This window comes from Mustela nigripes, chromosome 4 (genome assembly GCF_022355385.1).
Source record: "Mustela nigripes isolate SB6536 chromosome 4, MUSNIG.SB6536, whole genome shotgun sequence".
Lineage (NCBI taxonomy): Eukaryota > Metazoa > Chordata > Mammalia > Carnivora > Mustelidae > Mustela > Mustela nigripes.
The window spans coordinates 51834575-51854010 of record NC_081560.1 but is presented as its reverse complement, the minus strand read 5'-3'; the positions used below and the strand labels follow the sequence as shown (position 1 = coordinate 51854010).

The window sequence follows — 19436 nt, the reverse complement described above, 5'->3', positions numbered from 1 at the left end:
CAAGAGTCTTCAAGATCCAGTGTATATTTTATACATACCCAACAACTGACCTTGGACTAGCCACATTTCAATTGCTCAGAGAGGCACTTTGTGGACAGTGGCTGCTCTAATGGGCAGTGTCACTCTACAGCCTATGCTTCAGGACTAAGTTCCTACCTTCCATTTAATTCTCTCTCCAAGAACCTAAAGCACTCCTTAGTAATAAACATTTAAAAATCTGTTAAATCAGTCATTTAAAAACTGCCAAGATCAGGGGTAGCTGGTGGCCCATTTGATTAAGTGTTCAGCTCCTGATTTTTGGTTCAAGTCATGATCTAGTTGTAAGATGGAGGCTCACCACAGGCCCACACTCAGCAGGGAGTCTGCTTGAGAATCTCTCCTTCTGCCCTTCCCCTAAGTCAGGCACACTCAAACACACACACACAGGCTAGGCTCTCTCTCAAAATAAATCTTAAAAAAATAAAAAATAAAAACTGCTAAGATCTAAGATCAGCAAAACAGAACCATTTGCAAAAAACAGAACATAATGGCAAGTTACCAAGCTTTCTCAAACCAGAAAAATATACAGAACGGAAAAGACTTGGTGAAATAACATGAAAGGTCATTCGTTGTATTATAATCCTTAAAGAAAAAAAATTATCTAAGACAAGAAAAGTATCCCTCCTGTGATACGAACAAAGGTAGTTCTTTTCTTTTTTCTTTTTTTAAGATTTTATTTATTTATTTGACAGAGAGATCACAAGCAGGCAGAGAGACAGGCAGAGGCTGGGGGGCGAGGGAGCAGGCTCCCTGCTGAGCAGAGAGCCCGATGCGGGACTCAATCTCAGGACCCCGGGATCATGACCTGAGCCGAAGGCAGAGGCTTAACCCACTGAACCACCCAGGAGCCCCAGTTATTTTCTATATTTAACCAACAGTTACTTAGGGCAAGGAAGGCTGGCTGACATAAGTCAAAGGTAGGACTCTTCACTTGGTCATCATTATAAACACAGTGAGTCCCCAACTACCAGCCTCAAAACACCTCAACTGTCAAAAGAAACTGATGATGCATGGGGATTCTGATTAGATTTCAAAGTCCTATGAATAACAAAGGTACTGAAGACTTTTCATTTCCTGAGGCAAGACATGTAGCCAACAGCATGTGAGGTTCGCTTTGGTTTAAGCAACTTCAAGCATGACTGTGGGTCCCTAAATCTCCAAACTCATTTCATTTCACTCATGTGCATTTGTTTTAAGTACTCCTCAACTATTTATTCTAATTATTTTATCCTACAAACACCTAGATTTTTCCTTTGTGCTTATTTTCTTTTTTTTGTTTTGTTTTCTCTCCCCCCACCTGTTTTTCACAAACCGACTTGTATAAAACTCCCTATGGAGACTAACATGCCATGGAATTGCAGAAAATCCTCACTTGTTCTTGCCATCTGTTGTGTGATGATGTAAATACATATCCACAGGAGAACCTAATCCAAATAATTTCAAATATCACATTAGTGTAGAGCAGCAATTCTCATTATATATTATGTGGACTCCTGGGGGCCCCTGAGACTGTCAAGAGGGAAGGAATCAAAAGCATTTTTTTTTTCCAAGATTTTATTTGTCAGAGAGAGAGCACAAGCATGGGGGCAGCAGGCAGAGGAAGAAGTAGACGCCCCTCTGAGCAAGAAGCCAGATGCAGGGCTCCATCCCAGGACCCTGGGACCATGACCTGAGCTGAAGGCAGATGCTTAACTGACTGAGCCACCCAGGCATCCCGTCAAAACTATTTTTATAACACTAAGATGTTATTTGCCCTTTTCACTGTTGACATTTGCACTGAAGCAAACGGGGCAAAAACAACGGTTGGTAAACTGCTGGCGGCTTGGCAAGAATCAAGGCAGCGGCACTCAGCTGTAGTCATCATTACATTCTTCACAAGCATTCACAGTAAAATACCATCCAAGTTTCATTTTTAAATGTCCTTGATGAAGCAGTAAAAACTATTGATTTTCTTCAGTAACCCTTAGGTACACATCTTGTCAACAACTATGTGAAGAAAAGGACAGTATGCATAAAGTGCTCCTGCTATCTCTCACAGCGTTTCCTGGAGAAAAAGCACCTTGCAGTGTGGTTTGAGATGCAAGACTGAATTGGCCTCTTTTCTTCATGGAGCACCATTTTTGCTTGAAAGAGCTACAGACAAATTATGTTTATTTAAGCTTGCATATCCGGCGGACCTTTTCTCAAAAGAGAGTAAGGTCAAGCAGTCACTTCAAGAAAAACTGACAGTATTTGTTGCCAGTGACTAAGATGGGGATTTTAAGTAAAAAAATCAAAATTTTGGCCAACTGTAAGCTTTGACAGTTTCCCAATATTTAAGGATAAAGGAGCCATACAGAGTGCAAGAGAGTAGAGTGGACTCTAACCTATTAGTATAGAATTCACTGATAGGATTTCACACTGATACCATATCCCACATTTCAACTAGCCTTTAAAGAACTACCACTTGTTGAGTTTTGATGTGGGAGCAAAGAATACCCACAATTATCTAAAAAGATGTTTAAAATATCCCTTTCCTTTTCCATCTATACATCTGTGGGAGGCTGGATTTTCTTCATACACTTCATACACTTGTTTGAGTGGTAGTCAGTTACATGTTAAGTTCTACCAGATACTGACCTACCAAGGTCAGAAGTCTGCCAAGTTACTCTCTAGCTTATGAGTGCCCATTCCTTCACACTCTTGCCAACGCCAGATATTATCAATCTTACTCATTTTTCCCAACATAATTGGCAAAAAATTGCCATTACAATTGTCATTTATCTATTAACTAGTAAAACTAAGCATCTTTTCCTAAGTACATTGGCCTTTCAGATATTTCCTTCTGAACTCCCACTTTTTTTGAATATTTTACATTTATTTTCTGTACCTTTTTGTATTGTGTTTTCTCCCTCTTTGAAATTAATAGTTATTTATCTCCTATTTTTCTTAAGATTTTACTTATTTTTGTGAGTGGGAGCGCATACGCACATGAGGTGGGAGGGGCGGTCAGAGGGAGAAGCAGGCTCCCCACAGTAGGGAGCACCATGTGATGCAGAGCTTGATCCCAGGACCCTGGGATCATGACCTGAGCTGAAGGCAGATGCTTAACTGACTGACCCAGGTGGCCCTCCCTAATCTATTTTTTTAAAAACAGAATCCCAAGTCAATTTCACAACTAGATAGATTTTAGGGATCCTAAAAGCTACCAATCTAGACCCAAAATACAAAGTATTCACAACACACTCATATTCTAAGAAGAAATGTGAAACTTTTTATGTGCATATGAGACACAAACCACGGGTTTATGCAGGAATAATTACCTTTTTTAAAAAGATTTATTTATTTGACAGAGAGAGAGAGAGAGAGAGAGAACATGCACAAGCAGGGGGAGCAGCAGAGGGAGAAGTAGGCTCCCAGCTGAGCAAGGAGCCCGATGCAGAGCTCAATCCCCGGACCAGATCATGACCTGAGCCAAAGGCAGCCGCTTAACTAACTGAGCCACCCAGCAATGCCGGTATAATTATATTTTATTTTCAATTGCCACATGTAAATACACAAGCTTATTAATAGGAGACAATACCACCTAGGTGTCAGATACTCCAAGGAATCCTTTACAAACATAATTTAATTCCTGGCAACCTTGTGTATTAAGTTTTATTGCCCCCATTTCTAGATAAACTGAGAGGTGTGGCAAGTTTAATCCGTGTGCCCAGGATCACAGAGCTGAACAAGGATTCTAACTGAGGTCTAGGTAATTCGAAGCAAAATGTCACTGGCCCTCCCTCCTGCTGTGCTTTCCTGCGGCCCCTAATTTTGCTCAGTTAATCGTGTGTGCACACAGAAGTGTCTCATTTTTCTCCAACGGTTCATTCTATCATTTGAAATGCCTTAACAAATAAATATCAGAATGCCAGGTGTTTTAATCATCACTACTGATGACTGTCTTGTCATACACAACCTAAAAAAGGTAATATAACAAAGGCTCAGTCAGTCTTACTACAGGGTTCCTTATATCACGATTTACCGTTAATTACCCTGTCAGAGGGTGTCCTAAGAACAGCCTTAAATCCCACAGTTTATTGGGGCACAGTAATTCTCATGGAGTACTTCAAAGGTAAAAACATTTCAAGATGATCTCTGGGGAGCAGAACCCCGAAGTAATGTAGGTATCAAGTCTTGAATGATGATCCCAAGTAACCATCTACTAAATGGCAGTAACTAAACTGACCTCTAAAAGTTAAACACATCAAGAATTAAAGTAATAGTCACTCCTCAAGCACCCAGGCTGTTCTCACCCCGCTTCTAGGCTCAGCCTCAACCACTATCTAGCCTCACCATTGAGTGTCTCTAATCCCAAACAGCTTGTAGTTCCCCCGCACACACCAGGATATTTCACACTCATAAGCCTTGGCTCCTGCTGTCCCTCCTGCCTTTTCCATTCCCACTGCACAGAGCCTCCATCTACCTTCATATCCCTCTTCTGAACCTATGCATGGCTGACTGTACCAATACTCACCTAAGCCTAGTGCCCCCCAACCTGTGTTTCTGGGGCATACCATACATACTCATAACATATTTACACCTTCTCTTTCCCTGCAGAGATATTCATCCACCCTCTGGATCAATGCCACAGTGAGCCACTGCTGGTGTTCAAGATAAAAATATCACCCAGGCATTGAAGGAGAACAAAGTGAGAGCCACTATACTCCATGTACTTTTTTTCAGAACAAGTATCTTATTCTTCTTTCTAGCTTCTGAAATCTAGCATTCAACTGACCTAGAGTATAAGTGCTCAAATTGTGCTTGTTAAACTAAAAATTTACATCTGCCATGGGAAATAAATTCATTTCTGAAACCCAAAAATGCAGAAGTTGGTAAATTAGCACCCCAAAAATTCTAAGATTATTTTAAAATTAAAATTTTCAGGGCACCTGGGTGGCTCAGTGTGTTACCCTCTGCCTTCAGCTCAGGTCATGATCTCGGGGTCCTGGGATCAAGCCCCATATCTGCTCTCTGCTCAGGGCGGAGCCTGCTTCCCCCTCTCTCTGCCTGCCTCTCTGCCAACTTGTGACCTCTCTCTGCCAAATAAATAAATAAAATCTATAAAAAATTAAATTAAAAATTTCAACCACACTTTTCTCTCTCAAAAAACAAAATACAAGAGCTTCAACATTTTTCCAAGAGCAGCTAACTTTTAAAACAAACATTTGGTGGGCGCCTGGGTGGCTCAGTGGGTTAAGCCACTGCCTTCAGCTCAGGTCATGATCTCAGGGTCCTGGGATCGAGTCCCGCATCGGGCTCTCTGCTCAGCAGGGAGCCTGCTTCCTCATCTCTCTCTCTCTCTCTCTGCCTGCTTCTCTGCCTACTTATGATCTCTCTCTGTCAAATAAATAAATAAAATCTTTAAAAAAAAAAAAACATTTGGTAATCACTTTTTTTTTTTTAAAGTAGGCTCCACATCCAGCATGGAACCCAATGCTGCGCTTGAACTCTCCACCCTGAGATCCAGACTGGAGCTGAAATGAAGAGCCCGATGTTTAACTGACTGAGCCATCCAGGTGCCCTTAAAACAGACATTTGGGAGTCACGGGGGAGAACACAATCACTTTTCAAACAGCTTTACCATCATAGATTCCTTTTGTTTTAAACGATGTTTTAAACGTTGATGTGCAATGTTACATTAGCTTCCGGTAATTCAACTAGTCTGTAGGCTGTGCTCTGCTCACCACAAGTGTAGCCATCATCTCCCAGCACACAAGGCTACTATAGTACCATGGACTACATTCCCTATGGCCTCCTTGCATCCCCATGACTTATTCCCTAACTGGACGCCACACAGGTTCTTTTTTTTTTTTTTTTAAGATTTTATTCATTTATTTGACAGACAGAAATCACAAGTAGGCAGAGAGACAGGCAGAGAGAGAGGAGGAAGCAGGCTCCCTGCCGAGCAGAGAGCCCGATGCGGGTCTCGATCCCAGGACCCTGGGATCATGACCTGAGCCAAAAGCAGAGGCTTTAACCCACTAAGCCACCCAGGCACCCCAACACACAGGTTCTTTTAATTAAGCTCCCCAATTATCATCTGCCCACCTAAGAAAGCTGAGTAGCACTCTGCTTTGGAAACTAGTTTTTAATCAAATTTTTCCTCAAAATATGACTTAGTATACTGAGTTCTCACTGCAATAAAATATTACTAGTCCCTGAGGTACAATCTAAAATTCAAGGTGCTAAGAATGGGAGAATACAAACCCTATGTATTCGAGCTAGAAGTTATCAGAACTTAATTGTTACAGTTTTTAGATTAATTTTCACATACAAAGGGCACAAATGAATAAGGACCTAGACTTGTCAGAGTTATTAGCACAATACCCATGATATAAATATGATGTACCTAGATTCATACAGTCATCCATGCTTGAAAAGACAATTTTTAACCAAACTGTCTTATTGCATACTTCATTGAAAACTGCTCTCTTGAGCTCACTTTGGCAGCATGTATACTAAAACTGGAACAATACAGGGAAGATTAGCATGGCCCGTGTGCAAGGATGACCCACAAATTTGTAAAGAGTTTCATAACAAAAAAAGAAAAAGAAAACTGCTCTCTTGGTGTCTTATGACTAACCATGTCAATATAAGTTAAGTGTTTTTGGCAGAGCACTTACAAATTTAAATGTGCGGGTCTCCTGACATAGCAATTCCCAATCTAAGAATTTACCTTATAAAAATATCTAACCAAGGGGCGCCGGGGTGGCTCAGTGGGTTAAAGCCTCTGCTTTCGGCTTGGGTCATGATCCCAGAGTCCTGGGATGTAACCCCGCATCGGGCTCTCTGTTCAGCGGGGAGCCTGCTTCCTCCTCTCTCTCTGCCTGCCTCTCTGCCTACTTGTGATCTCTGTCTGTCAAATTTTTAAAAAATTAAAAAAATATATATCTAACCAAGAGTTCTATGACATAAAAACACTCAACTGAGACTACTATGAAAAGAACAGTTAAACTGTTGCATACCGGGGCGCCTGGGTGGCTCAGTGGGTTAAAGCCTCTGCCTTCAGCTCAGGTCACAATCTCAGGGTCCTGGGATACAGGCCCCACATCGGGCTCCCTGCTCAGTACAGAGCCTGCTTCTCCCTCACCTCTGTCTGCCGCTCCCCCTGCCTGTGCTGTCAAATGAATAAAATCTTAAAAAAAAAAAAAAAGTTTGTTGATACATGCATAAAAGAATTTCTGGAATATATGAAACTACCAGCTCTAAGACCAAGGAAATACATGGAGATGATTTTCTTGTGTTTTGAATTCATTTGAATGGAATATATATATAAAAATTCAAGTTTACTTAAGATATACACTACTGTAGCTAGGTTATACAGTAATTTCAAAAAAGGTATTACAGGGGCACCTGGGTGGCTCAGTGGGTTAAAGCCTCTGCCTTCAGCTCAGGTCACGATCCCAGGCTTCCAGGATCGAGCCCCACATAGGGATCTCTCCTCAGCAGGGAGCCTGATCCTCCTCTCTCTCTCTGCCTACTTGTGATCTCTGTCAAATAAATTAAAAAAAAAAAAAGGTATTACACACCCAGTGAAATAAAAACAAACACACCACCACAGATTTCTACTTACATGAGTCCATAACCAAAACCAGAACAAAAGTTTTCTGTATTTCTGTTATCACCAAATATCATCTACATCCAGCCTTCATACTTAAATCCCAAGGGCAAAAATACAACAGCTGTCACTGAAGTTACTATGGAATAATACCGCATTGATGCTTTATACACGTTGTCCCCAGGATGCTATCAGGCAGTATTCACCATTCAAACCTCCCCAGACCTCAATTTCCTCAGCATTAATCAACATCATGTATTTAGAAAATGGAGTTGGGATTCAACCCAGATCTCAGACCTCACATCCCACATTCTCTGGCAATACCTTTCAGTTCAACAAAGGCCCATGGCACAAGCACCAGAGCTCCTCATCAAAAAGTTCCAGCACAATTTCTCCCTCTTCTTCTCTCTCAATCCTTAACAATATTCCAAATTTAAAAGACTTCTGCAAGCCAGGATCTTACTAAAATTGTTAAGGAGGTGGGGACAACCAGGCACGGTGGACTCCACTCCAGACACTTCTACCTCTTTTGCAATCTTAAACATACCCCGTGAGTCACAATCACATGCCTGAGATAAAGCCCTGGCATCTACTTCCTCGTGCCCTCTGTTCTACTCTCATACCTCCTTAGGGCCCCCTCCAGCTTCTCTGCAATTCATTTGTATTAAGATTATGCTGCTAAAAATATATATACCTTCAAGGAAGAAGTGGTTTGCCTTTCCATCTTACGATAGGATGTCCAGATACTTTTTTTTTTGTTCTATAGTAAGCCCCAGATTCCAGACTACCTGAACTTGTCTCTTTCCTACAGGAAGACAATAAATCAACCTTCAAAGAAGCCAAACAAGACTTCTTTTTTTCTTCAGAGAAAGCAAGAAACAGGACATCTCTGCTCCAACTTGCCACGCTGCAAACATGATCAGGCTGCTGTGTAAGCTACTTTCAGGATTTGACAACTTAAATGAGAGGAATGAAGGCAGGGCAGAGTCAAAGGAAGGGGAAAATGGGTTCCACTAATTACCTGCAGTGCCCTGGGCAAGTCACTTCTCTCAGGCCTTTATGGAGAATCCTTTGGTAGAACTAACAGCACTAAAAAAATGTTACAGTGTCTCATTTTTATTGGTATTCCTTTCTTAAAATAGCAAATATTTAACACATTTTGAAAGTAGTATTTGATTAATCAAAGGACTTGCATAAACCAAATCCTAAAAAGAGTTACTGAGATCCAGTCACTGGTTTCAAATCAACTGATTATAACAGATCACCTAGTTTTGGTGACCACTGAGGCCAAAACCAGGATTCATAATTTGAGGAGAAAGCTGCTTTACCAAAGACCAGGTTTTTCAATATGCAAAAATGAGGGAATTTAGGGTACTTACAAAAGGTTTCTTGCATTTCTTATAGCTAAATTTTTATGAATAAAATGGAAGGAATGCTTTACTTATTCCAGCATCCTAAAATAACAAAGTGATTGAAGTATTTTAAACTTAGCCCAGGATATCCATAAATGTACTGGCCAATAGATTCAACCTTGTTTGTCAAATCAAGTCTTTAACTTTTTAATTTCAGTTAGTTAAAATACTCAAATCAGGTCCTTTTTTTTTTTTTAAGATTTTATTTATTTATCTGACAGAGAGAGCGATCACAAGTAGGCAGAGAGACAGGCAGAGAGGGGGAAGCAGGTTCCCCACTGAGCAGAGAGCCCAATGGGGCTCAATCCCAGGACCCTGGCATCATGACCAGAGCCAAAGGCAGAGACTCAACCCACTGAGCCACCCAGGCACCCCCCCCCCCTTTTTTTTCTGACAGAGAGAGTGTGTGTGCTCAAGTAGAGGAAGCAGCAGAGAAAGAGGGAGAAGCATGTTCTCCACTGAGCAGAGAGCCTGACTCAGGACTGGATCCCAGGACCCTGGATCATGACCAGAGCCAAAGGCAGACGTTTAACCAACTGAGCCAACCAGGCACCCCTAAAAACAAGTCTTTAGATAACCACAGAAAAGCACTGCACCTGATCTACACTGCCTTGAAACCTAAGACAGCCTCAAAGGAGTTTCCAAATGTATATTTAATAAAAAGTAGAATAGGTAACCTAGAAAGTAAGCTCAGTCACCAGAAATGTTGAAACAGATGCCAGAAAGCAGGTCAACTGAAACAAGTCTTGTCCACTGGCAAGAGGATCTACTAAACTTAGGACTCTTCCATCTCTAGCAGGTTATAAATAGAACATGCTCACAGATATTTCTAGAAAGTTAAAAAAAAAAATGAGATACTAATAAATGAATCCTGAAAGAAAGGCTATATTCCAGGTTGCTCCAAAATTCATAAATCACTCTCCATCTATCTAATGCCAAACCCAAAGGCTGCAACTTACCAACCCCATTCACATGAACCCATCTAAATCACACACTTTCAGTGGTATTCTATATAGCTGATGACACCTTCCTTATCCACAGGCTTTTTCTTTTTTTTTTTTTTTTTTCCCACGAATCTCCCAGAAACCGTTCACTCTGCTTGCTTTCCTTTACCTTAATGGCCTCTCTCACTCTCTTTTGCTGGCCTTTCCTTCCTCCTAAAGCCCCATACTCAGTCCCTTTGTAATCTTGTCTGATCCCATGATTTTAAACATCACAAACTAGTGACATCTCCAATTTTCACCTCCAATTCCTACCCTCCAAATTGGTATTTCCAACTACCTATTGATTTCTTCACTCAACTTTCTAACAAGTGGGGGTGCCTAGGTGGCTCAGTCGGTTAAGCATCTGCCTTTGGCTCAGGTCATGATCCCAGGGTTCTGGGATCGAGCCCCACATCAGGCTATCTGCTCAGTGGAAAGCGTGCTTCTCCCTTTCCCACTCCCCCTGCTTGTGTTCCCTCTCTCTCTCTCTGTAAAATAAGTAAAATCTTAAACGGAAAAACAAAAAGAAAAAAACCCAACAAGAATTAGAGACATAATATGCCAAAAGTGAAGCTCCTGATTTCTACCCAAGAATTTGTTTCTTCCCCAATACTCTCCATTCTGGTAAATGGCACTACCTTCCATTCCATCTAGTTTTTCTCACCAAAAAAAATCTTCTTGTCCTGCTTTACTCTTCTCCTAATTCTCATCTAATCCATCAGCAAATCCTCTTAGTTCTTTCTTAGAAATATACAGACACTGACCACTATTCATCACATCCAAAGCTAATTAATATGATCTCCTGCCAGGATATTACAATGAGAACTGCCTCCCCATTTCTAGTGCTAAATGTATTTTGCAGATATTTTAGGTTCCAATCACTTTGAGGAAACTAGTCCTGCTCTCCTTCCATTTATGTAAGAGAATTTACAAAGATGGTCACCATCAATTCCTTCCTCTCTATACATTCATGCCACTTTACCATCAAGAGATGGAGACTATCTCCATACTTCCTTGAATCCATGCTGGCCTTGTGACTTGCCCTGATTGACAAAATGGATAGGATAATGTGCCAATTCTGGGCCTAGCCTTTAAGAAGTCTAACAGCTTCTACCTACTCTCACTTGGTAGCCAAGGGCTACTACAGAGCACTGAGATACCATGTGGGGAGAAGTCATGTGCATCAGCACGAAGAGGCCAGCCATGTGAATGAAGCCTTCTTGGACCTTTTAGACCAGCTCTGCCAAGGACCGAACATGACACCATGTAGAACAGAACCACCAAGCAGACCCACAGAATCATGAGGAAGAATAAGTTGTTTTGAGTCACTAGGTTTTGGGGTAGTTTACTATGAAGCAAGAAATTACTGAAACACCATGATAGCAATGGACTCAACTTCTAAACAACTAACTGATAATGCCAGCTAAAGACTTAAGACCACTCTCAATTTATAGCTCCACTTGGAGTGCCTGGTAAGCTCAGCTAGTGGAGCATGAAACTACCGATCTCAAGGTTGTGAGTTTGAGCCCTGCCCTGAGGTCACTTAAAAATAAAAACAACACAAAACAAAACATTGTTTCATTAGATTCCTCAAAGAATACATCTATAATAATATCAAACTACTTCCTAGTCAAGTTAAATGGTCTCATGATAATTCTCTAAAATGCATAATTTATGTACTATGTATTCCCTTTCAGGGCAACAAAGTCCACATACTATATTAATATTTATAACTGTTTATTTACCAATACTTGCCAAACAGCACTTTCAGACCATGATAAATTACACCCTCAGTTTTAATGGAGCACTGGAAACTATATTTGCCACCAGCTTTCAAGCAAAACCCTGCAAGACCAAGCCAGTTTTTAAAACATCAGATTTATGGGGCAGAGTTCCTAACTAAAAACGCCAATCCCATCCCTTGGTCACCGCTACCACACTGCCACCTCCTGTCTTGTGACTCTAGAAGCTTGAATCAGAGGCAAGAGTCAATAAAGGAAACTTGGCTAAGAATAGCACAGCCATTCTCCATCCTCCCAGAACAAACCCACCACCAAAGCTGGTGGATAAATAAATCATACCATAATAAATGGATAAATCATACAATTCAAAAATTAGTTATTTCTAGGGAAAGTGACTGCTAAAGACAATTACAATAGAACTGTTTATTTAAATAAATATCCAGGAAGCTCAACAGCTTCACTTTAATAGAAAATCCAAGACCTATATAACAACACATTAACTGCAATGGTATGGCTCATTAAAGGATTTCAAAGTATGACAAAGATCATTTCGCTCTTGCTGACTGCCAGAAAGAAGTACATGTGCACAAGCAACTGAACTGCCATGCTACAGAAAATACAAGTTCCATACAGGGAAGTCCCCACATCTCTCTAATTCCAAAAGGTATTTTTAAGCCCCAGCTGGTAACTCATTTCAAGCAGAATGGCAAAACTCAGAACAAAATATGCCCCCTGTTAGTTTATTATAGTGGCATTTGGCATGAACAGAGAATGCAAGTGATCACACAAATCAAGAGAAGCCAGAAACAGAAGCCAAGATTCTCAATTCCCACTGGCTCCAGGCACATGTCATGTTTCCATAATGTCTTCCTTGTTACTGTGGACAGTCCCACAGAAGCGACTTATCAACATTCATTTATACATATATATTTTCTTAATTCAAATAATGCCAAAGTTAAGAAATCTACTCTCTCTCAAGCTGTACTAAAAGAAAAACATGAAATCAAGAAAAATCTTGTTGGCTATAATTACTTAAGCAGTCATGCATTACTGACCTTAAACTGAGCGTTCCAACGACACTGCTTAGGAAACTTTCATGGCTGGTAAAGAATCCTAACAGTCAGAACCTCAAGTCTCTGTATGTGTGAGAAACTGCTCTAATTCACAAGATTCACCAGTCCCAAACTGATAAGCAAGAAGCAGCACAGCTATTCGTGCCTATGTTTAAATGTTCAGCATTAAAAACAGCTTTTATGGGCGACTGGGAGGCTCAGTGTGTTAAGCCGCTGCCTTTGGCTCGGGTCATGATCTCAGGGTCCTGGGGTGGAGTCCAGCATCGGGCTCTCTGCTCAGCAGGGAGCCTGCTTCCTCCTCTCTCTCTGCCTACTTGTGATCTCTGTCAAATAAATAAATAAAATCTTAAAAAACAAAACAAAACAAAAAACAGCTTTTATTGGCCTGAGCCAACAGGATCATGTGCCTGGCTAATGGACACATTGCTGGTTGTGGCACCATCTTCCTACTCCATATACAGCAGCTGTTAAAATGTAGCACTTTTAGGGCGCCTGGTAGTTAGGCATCTGCCCTCTGCTCAGCTCATGATCCCGTCTCCCTGCTCCGTGGGAAGCCTGTTCTCCCTCTCCCACTCCCCCTGCTTATGTTCCCTCTCTCGCTCTGTCAAATAAATAAATTAAAAAAAAAAAAAAGGGCAGCACTTTTAAATAGACATTTAAATTAAGATACATTTAAAATCCTAGTAACTTTTATACATGCTATGTCTATCTAATTTAACTGTTAAAACATTATTCTAATACTGAAATAAGTTGTTGGCTTTATTTTCTTTTTTGAGGAAACAAAAAACAAAATCATGTGAGCTTAGAAACCAGTCTGTTTTTAATGGAGCCTTCCTGGAAAAATATTAACAACGATATCCTACCTTTTTGTTTATCCTTCATTGAAATATGTTTTGGATTCATATAATCTTACTCAATGCTGAAAGCTAAATCATGAGCAAGTTTAAACCATAAAAAACAAAAAATGTGAAAATTTTTCATAACTTAAAAAAGTAATGGAAAACAAACTAAAACCACCATCCTGTCAGTTCCCCAGTGTCAGCGACTTTCCCATTCTCTCTCCCATGCCCAACAGCCCACAACATAACAAAAAAGGAAATCGGTGCTATTTACATAATCGCATAGGGGCACATATGCAGTCCCACAAGATACCAGTGGCTCTTCCAACCAAACTGAGCTGTATTCTTCAAAAATCACAATTTTCACAGTCACCCTTGCCCCCAAGGCAGGGTGGGGAGTGGGGTGAGTATTTAAGATTATACCTCATGGGGTGCCTGGATGGCTCGGTCATTAAATGTCTGCCTTCGGCCAAAAAAAAAAAAAAAAGTTATACTTCAGAGTGACGCCAAGGGGCGCCTGGGTGGCTCAGTGGGTTGGGCCACTGCCTTCGGCTCGGGTCATGGTCCCAGGGTCCTGGGATCCAGCCCCGCATCGGGCTCTCTGCTCAGCAGGGAGCCTGCTTCCCCCCTCTCTCTCTCTGCCTGCCTCTCTGCCTGCTTGTGATTTCTCTCTGTCAAATAAATAAATAAATAAATAAAATCTTAAAAAAAAAAAAAAAAAAGAGTGACGCCAAGTACTCATGTGCTGTATTCTTTACCTTAGCAACAGAGAGTGCAAGACTATCACAGATATTCACCTCAATCTTCTCTTCATTCTGGACACAGGGGATCTCAAGCTGGGTAAAATAATGCTATAATCTTCCCCCAACTGAGGGGTATCTGAATGCAGAAAAGCAACATTCCTTCCACATTCCCGTGAGACTTCGGTATTCAGGAGCTAAGCTTGGTCAGAACCAAGCTCCACAGTGCCCCTTCCTGAAAGGTTCTGTGCCCAGCTCAGCTCCCAGTCACAGTTGGGCCAGCATACCAAGCATCAAATCGCCTCGTGGGCCTGCTCCCCTATTTAGTTGCTGCAAGCCCATTCATCCATCTCAGAGTGCTGCCATAAGCATTCTTCAGCACCAGGCTCCCAACATGCCTTGCACAGCAGGTATAAAGGTCACTGCTGCACATGTGGGTGTGACTGTCTCAGATGCCCATATGATGATGGGATGGAATGCAGTGACTGTTAAGCACAAAAGAACTCCACCCAGAAGTCCAGCAGGCTCACTTGGCAAAGACTGGTCTACAGCATTCAGCTTCACTGTCACCGATATAGCACTTCTTGACCTTTCTATAGGAGCTAGGCATGGCTCACCAAAGTGATCTTCTCAGCCCGCTCCCAAAGCCTATTCACACAGTTCAACAGTCCAGATAAGGGAACTGCATCCCAGTTTCAAGTTTCAGTTAAAACAAAGTTGTAATATAATTAGATTTCCCTGGGCAGGGAAAAGAAACCTCTACTTTCCTTTTTTGCCAATTCAATCCTAGAAAAGGACTTACTTGTTCTCCCTATCAGTAGAAAGTTGTCTCCTATGTCCTCATTTCTATTTGTTAGTAACATCTCATTTAAAATCCTAAGTGTTTCAATGTAAGCAAAATCAGCCTGAAATTTTAATTTACATTGTTAAAACAAAAAAACTCCCATTGATAAATACTTGCTGCCCCTGGTGGCATGGTACCTTATATGCTTTCCTAAAACAAACTCCTATTCATTATAAAGTAACAAGTAAGTATGTTTTTAGGTTGGGCAAAAGACATTAAGAGTAAAACAAGAGGTTACCAGATGTTTTTAATTTCATTCCCTCCAGGTGGAGGGAAATTCACACCAGGCTGGAAAAGAAAATCAGGAGAGCAAAGCAAAGCAATCTACATTTTCATGCAGGTCCATAAATTGTATTTGAAAAATGCCAGACATTAAATGTTTAAATTTAGAAGAAACTCTCAAATGTTAAAATGCCAGTCCTTCGACGCAACCATGTGCCTCTTTTTTATTCAACATTTGAAGAAAATTAGGACACAGGGGCTAAACATGAAACCAATTAGAATTTGCAGAATGTACCTACATTTTTCCCACCCTAGATATACAACTCAGACTATGCCTTTAAATTTTTAAGGAGATGTGCCTTTTTCCTCAATCTTCCACTTCCTATTAAATGGAGACCAGTTTAGATACTTTTTAGGACATGTTCTATTATTTTAAAAGCTCTTAAAAAATAATTCCCTTCTACTATGTGAAATAACTTGACCTCACCAAAATTCCCAACTAGAACTAAATCTGTCTCATCACACAAATCCTTTCTCAACTATCCTAATAAAAACTAAGCACATGAACAAGAGAAATCCTCAAAAATCCATCTCTCTTCACAAAAACAAGGTTTGTGAAAACGCTTTACCTGAAACAGAGCTCAATATAGAAATAGGCCCAGGATGACATTTTGTGTAGCCACCTCTCTGCAGAGCACCAGGAAAATGCACAGCACACCTCTCCCGCCCTCTAGCACACCACTCACCAAACACCTAACCAGATACAGACACAGGCAGCCCTACTTAAGATTAACTTTCAGCTTACTACTTAGCCCGAGTTAGGAGGAGGGATAAGAGAGAGAAAGGCAGAAACCCTAACCCCACCTTGCACAACTCAGAAAAGCACAAACTAAACCCAACCCAACTGTAAGGAAACCGTGCCTCTCCAGTTAGTTACAGAGAAGGGATCCGGCCTGCTCTTGAAGAGAAGAGGAGCCATTTCTTCAAAATACACCAGCGGTTAAAACAGTCTGCAAACATTCTGTAAAGTGACACACTACACTTGCACTCCAAAAAGTGCAATTCCCTTGCTTAAGTAGTACAAGTCTTTAGTCCTCACGATATCTTGGTGGTTATTTGTAAGCAAGTATATGGGGGGCTGGGGGACCACGACGCGGGGAGAAGCGTGAAGGGGATGTAAGACAAAGGCTGGTTTGCAGCAACCTGTGTAACTCTGGAGTGACTGAAAGGCACTTCTGGGCAGGAGAAGCCCAGTCGTTCACTCACGTGTTCCAATCAGCAAATTCCTCTTCTCAGATATACAGACGGCCTCCCAGGCTTCTCAGACTCATCGCCGCCAACTCTGGACAGCGAAGAAAAGACACTCCACACCCACGCGTGTCTGCAGCTGCTTTCCTCTACCATGAACTTACAGGTGGGAAGTGGGCTAGGGTCACCCACTACTTCCTAATTCCTACAGATTCCCAAAACTGCTCTTCAAGACTTTGATTTCCTATTGTAGCCACTTAGAGAACGTATAGGTGTGAGAGCTTCTATACCAATAACCCCGTGGCAGGAGCCACGGACGAGACCTTTATTCCCTACCAGCGCACGCACACACACCTGCCATAAACTTCAATGCAAGGAATAAACGACGGAAAAGCCAAGCCGTTCAACATACAGTAATCCAAAAAGCGTCAGAGGAAAAGAAGTTGTTTTCAGCTGTGTTGAAATCTCTCTTCCCAATAAGGGAGAACAGAATTAATGAAAATGCGATAAATAAGCTCACCTTTGTCTTTTTGGGACAGAGTGCTCAACTTCCATTAATTTCCCGTGCAGTTCCACTTTACCTGCAGATACACAAGAGGTGCAAGACAGTTGGCCGGGTGTAGCGGCTCTTCCCGAAGGACCCAAGTGATTTCCTGATACCCGCCCCCCCCCCCCCCCCCCCCCCGGCCCGCGTCTCAGGCAGGGAGGGCAGCTGACCCCTCAGAGCTGTGTATAGCTTACAGGTGGGTGAGGAGTAGGGTCCATTGGCTGGCCTACCACTTGGGTAACATTCTAGCCCCAGGCCCAGCTCAGGGTTCACCCAACTCTACGACAGCCGCAGGACTGACGCGGCCCTTCCACCCACCTTCCCCCCGCACTCCCGTAAGACAAACTCTGGGGAGGGGGCTACACTGGCTTTTTTTTCGGGAGGGGACCCCGAACCCTTCTCCCGGCTTCTAGCCCAGGCCCTCCAGGAACAGGGTGGAGAGGCTGGAGGGCCGCAGGGTTGGCGCAGACAAGAGTGCACGGCCAGACGCATCTCAGCACAGAACGAACAAGGCGCGAAGGAGTGCGCGACGCCTGCCACACGGGCTGCCGGGGGGCGGGGGGTTAGGGGGACTCGAGCATGCCTCGCCACTCACGGTTCCCCGCCGCGCCGAGCTTGCCCCGCCAACCTCGGAGCCACGGCCAGGACGAAGAGAGCAACGGGGGACCGGGCGCGGCGGCTGGGGCTCCCTTGCCGGCGACCACTGGCCGCTCTCGCCCACCTGCCCCCTGGCTTGTAGGACGCGGGGACGGTGAGCGTGGAACCCGGGTCGCACTGGCCTGCGTCCCTCAGGATCCAGAGGAAGCGCCGGGCCGCCGGTGCTAGGCACCAACCAGCCCGCGTCCTCACTCCGCAGCAGGGTCGAGGCCACTTTGCATTCTCCCACGCCTGGGGTCTAAAGCGAACCGGGGGAGACTGAGAAACCAACACTATAAATAATAATGTGCAGAGAGAAAGGAGGCGGGGAGAGAAGCGGGAGAACCCGCTCGGCCCCCAAGGCCCGGCGTGCCAGGGACTGGAGCCCGCGCCTGGGCCCGGCCCGGGCGGGGCGAGCGGGGAAGGTCCGGCGCTCGCGGTCGCGCCTCCCCCTGCCCCGCTCCCCTCGGAGCCCGCGCGGCGGCTTTCTGACAGCGCGTCCGCCGTCCGCCTGCAAAGCTCCGGCGGGAGGAGGGGAGCCGCGGGGGGCCGGGTTGGAGCCCAAGCTGAAGAGAGCACCCCAGACCTCACGCGTGTGGGCGCCCGGGCCTCGCCCCACCTCCCCGCCGCCCTCCCCCGGGCCTGGGGCCCTGCCCTGCGTGGACGCCCCCGGCGGCAGCCGCGGGCCTGGCTCCGGGTCCCCAACCCCGGCAGGCCCGGGCCGGCGGCGCAGGGCTGGGGCAGGCGCGCCGGCGGGGCTGGGGCGGGCCCACCTGAAAGCGCCTCGATGGCCTTGAGGGCCCAGCTCTCGTCCGGACAGTCCACGAACGCGTAGCCCGTCTTCACTAGGAAGGGTCCCGACACTGGGATCTTGGCGTCCTTGAAGATACTTTCCAGGTCCGTAGGGACGGCATTCTCGCTTAGGTTTCCGATATACAGTTTGTTCATTGTGAAGAGTGGTTGTTTTTTAAAAATTCGGAGAAAAACGAAAAATTAAAACCACCCACAGTGATGGAGGGCTTCGGCGGGTTTTGTTCCCCTCGTCTTCTCGCCGTGAAAACACACAAACACAGTCAGAACCAAGGACAAGAACGAGGAGCGAAAAATCAAATCCGAAGGTTCTTGTTTTTCCTTTTCTGGGTATTAAAAAAAAGAAAGAAAGAAAAGAAAAGCCTTGCAGCAACCCAAACGTATCAACGAGTCTTCCTAACTCTGAGGAGGAGGCGGGATTAGCGAGAAAAAGGAGAGGAGGAGGAGGGGGGAAGAACTACTTTTTGTCTCTTCCTCCCCAACCCCTTTGGCATCGGCCAGCGGACTGTGAAAATATCACACTACGTGAAGACAGGCGCCGCCTCCCCATAAAAAAAACCCAGAAGGGTGACTGGCAGGAGGGAGGGGGGAAGGGGTGGAGGGAGGAAGGCGCAGGAGGCGGAAAAAATCCGCTCCGAGTGTCCGGCTTTTTGAATGAGCCACGTGTTCAAACTACAAATCAACGTCTCACGTGAGGAATCCCAGCGCCTCAATTAGAG

General features: G+C 43.8%; 1 protein-coding gene and 1 non-coding gene across 2 annotated transcripts in view; one reads left to right on the top strand and one right to left on the bottom strand.

The window, feature by feature from the left end:
* Positions 1–17763, bottom strand: part of IGF2BP3 (insulin like growth factor 2 mRNA binding protein 3) — a 147852-nt gene extending 130089 nt beyond the window's left edge. Inside the window, exon 1 of the mRNA XM_059397520.1 lies at positions 17590–17763. Within this exon, the coding sequence (XP_059253503.1) occupies positions 17590–17763 (174 nt within the window). The remainder of the gene's footprint in view (positions 1–17589) is intronic.
* On the top strand, positions 6498–6604 carry LOC132017024 (U6 spliceosomal RNA). Its single transcript, XR_009404110.1, has one exon. It is a non-coding gene; the product is annotated as a U6 spliceosomal RNA (small nuclear RNA).
* Positions 17764–19436: the final 1673 nt, after the last annotated feature.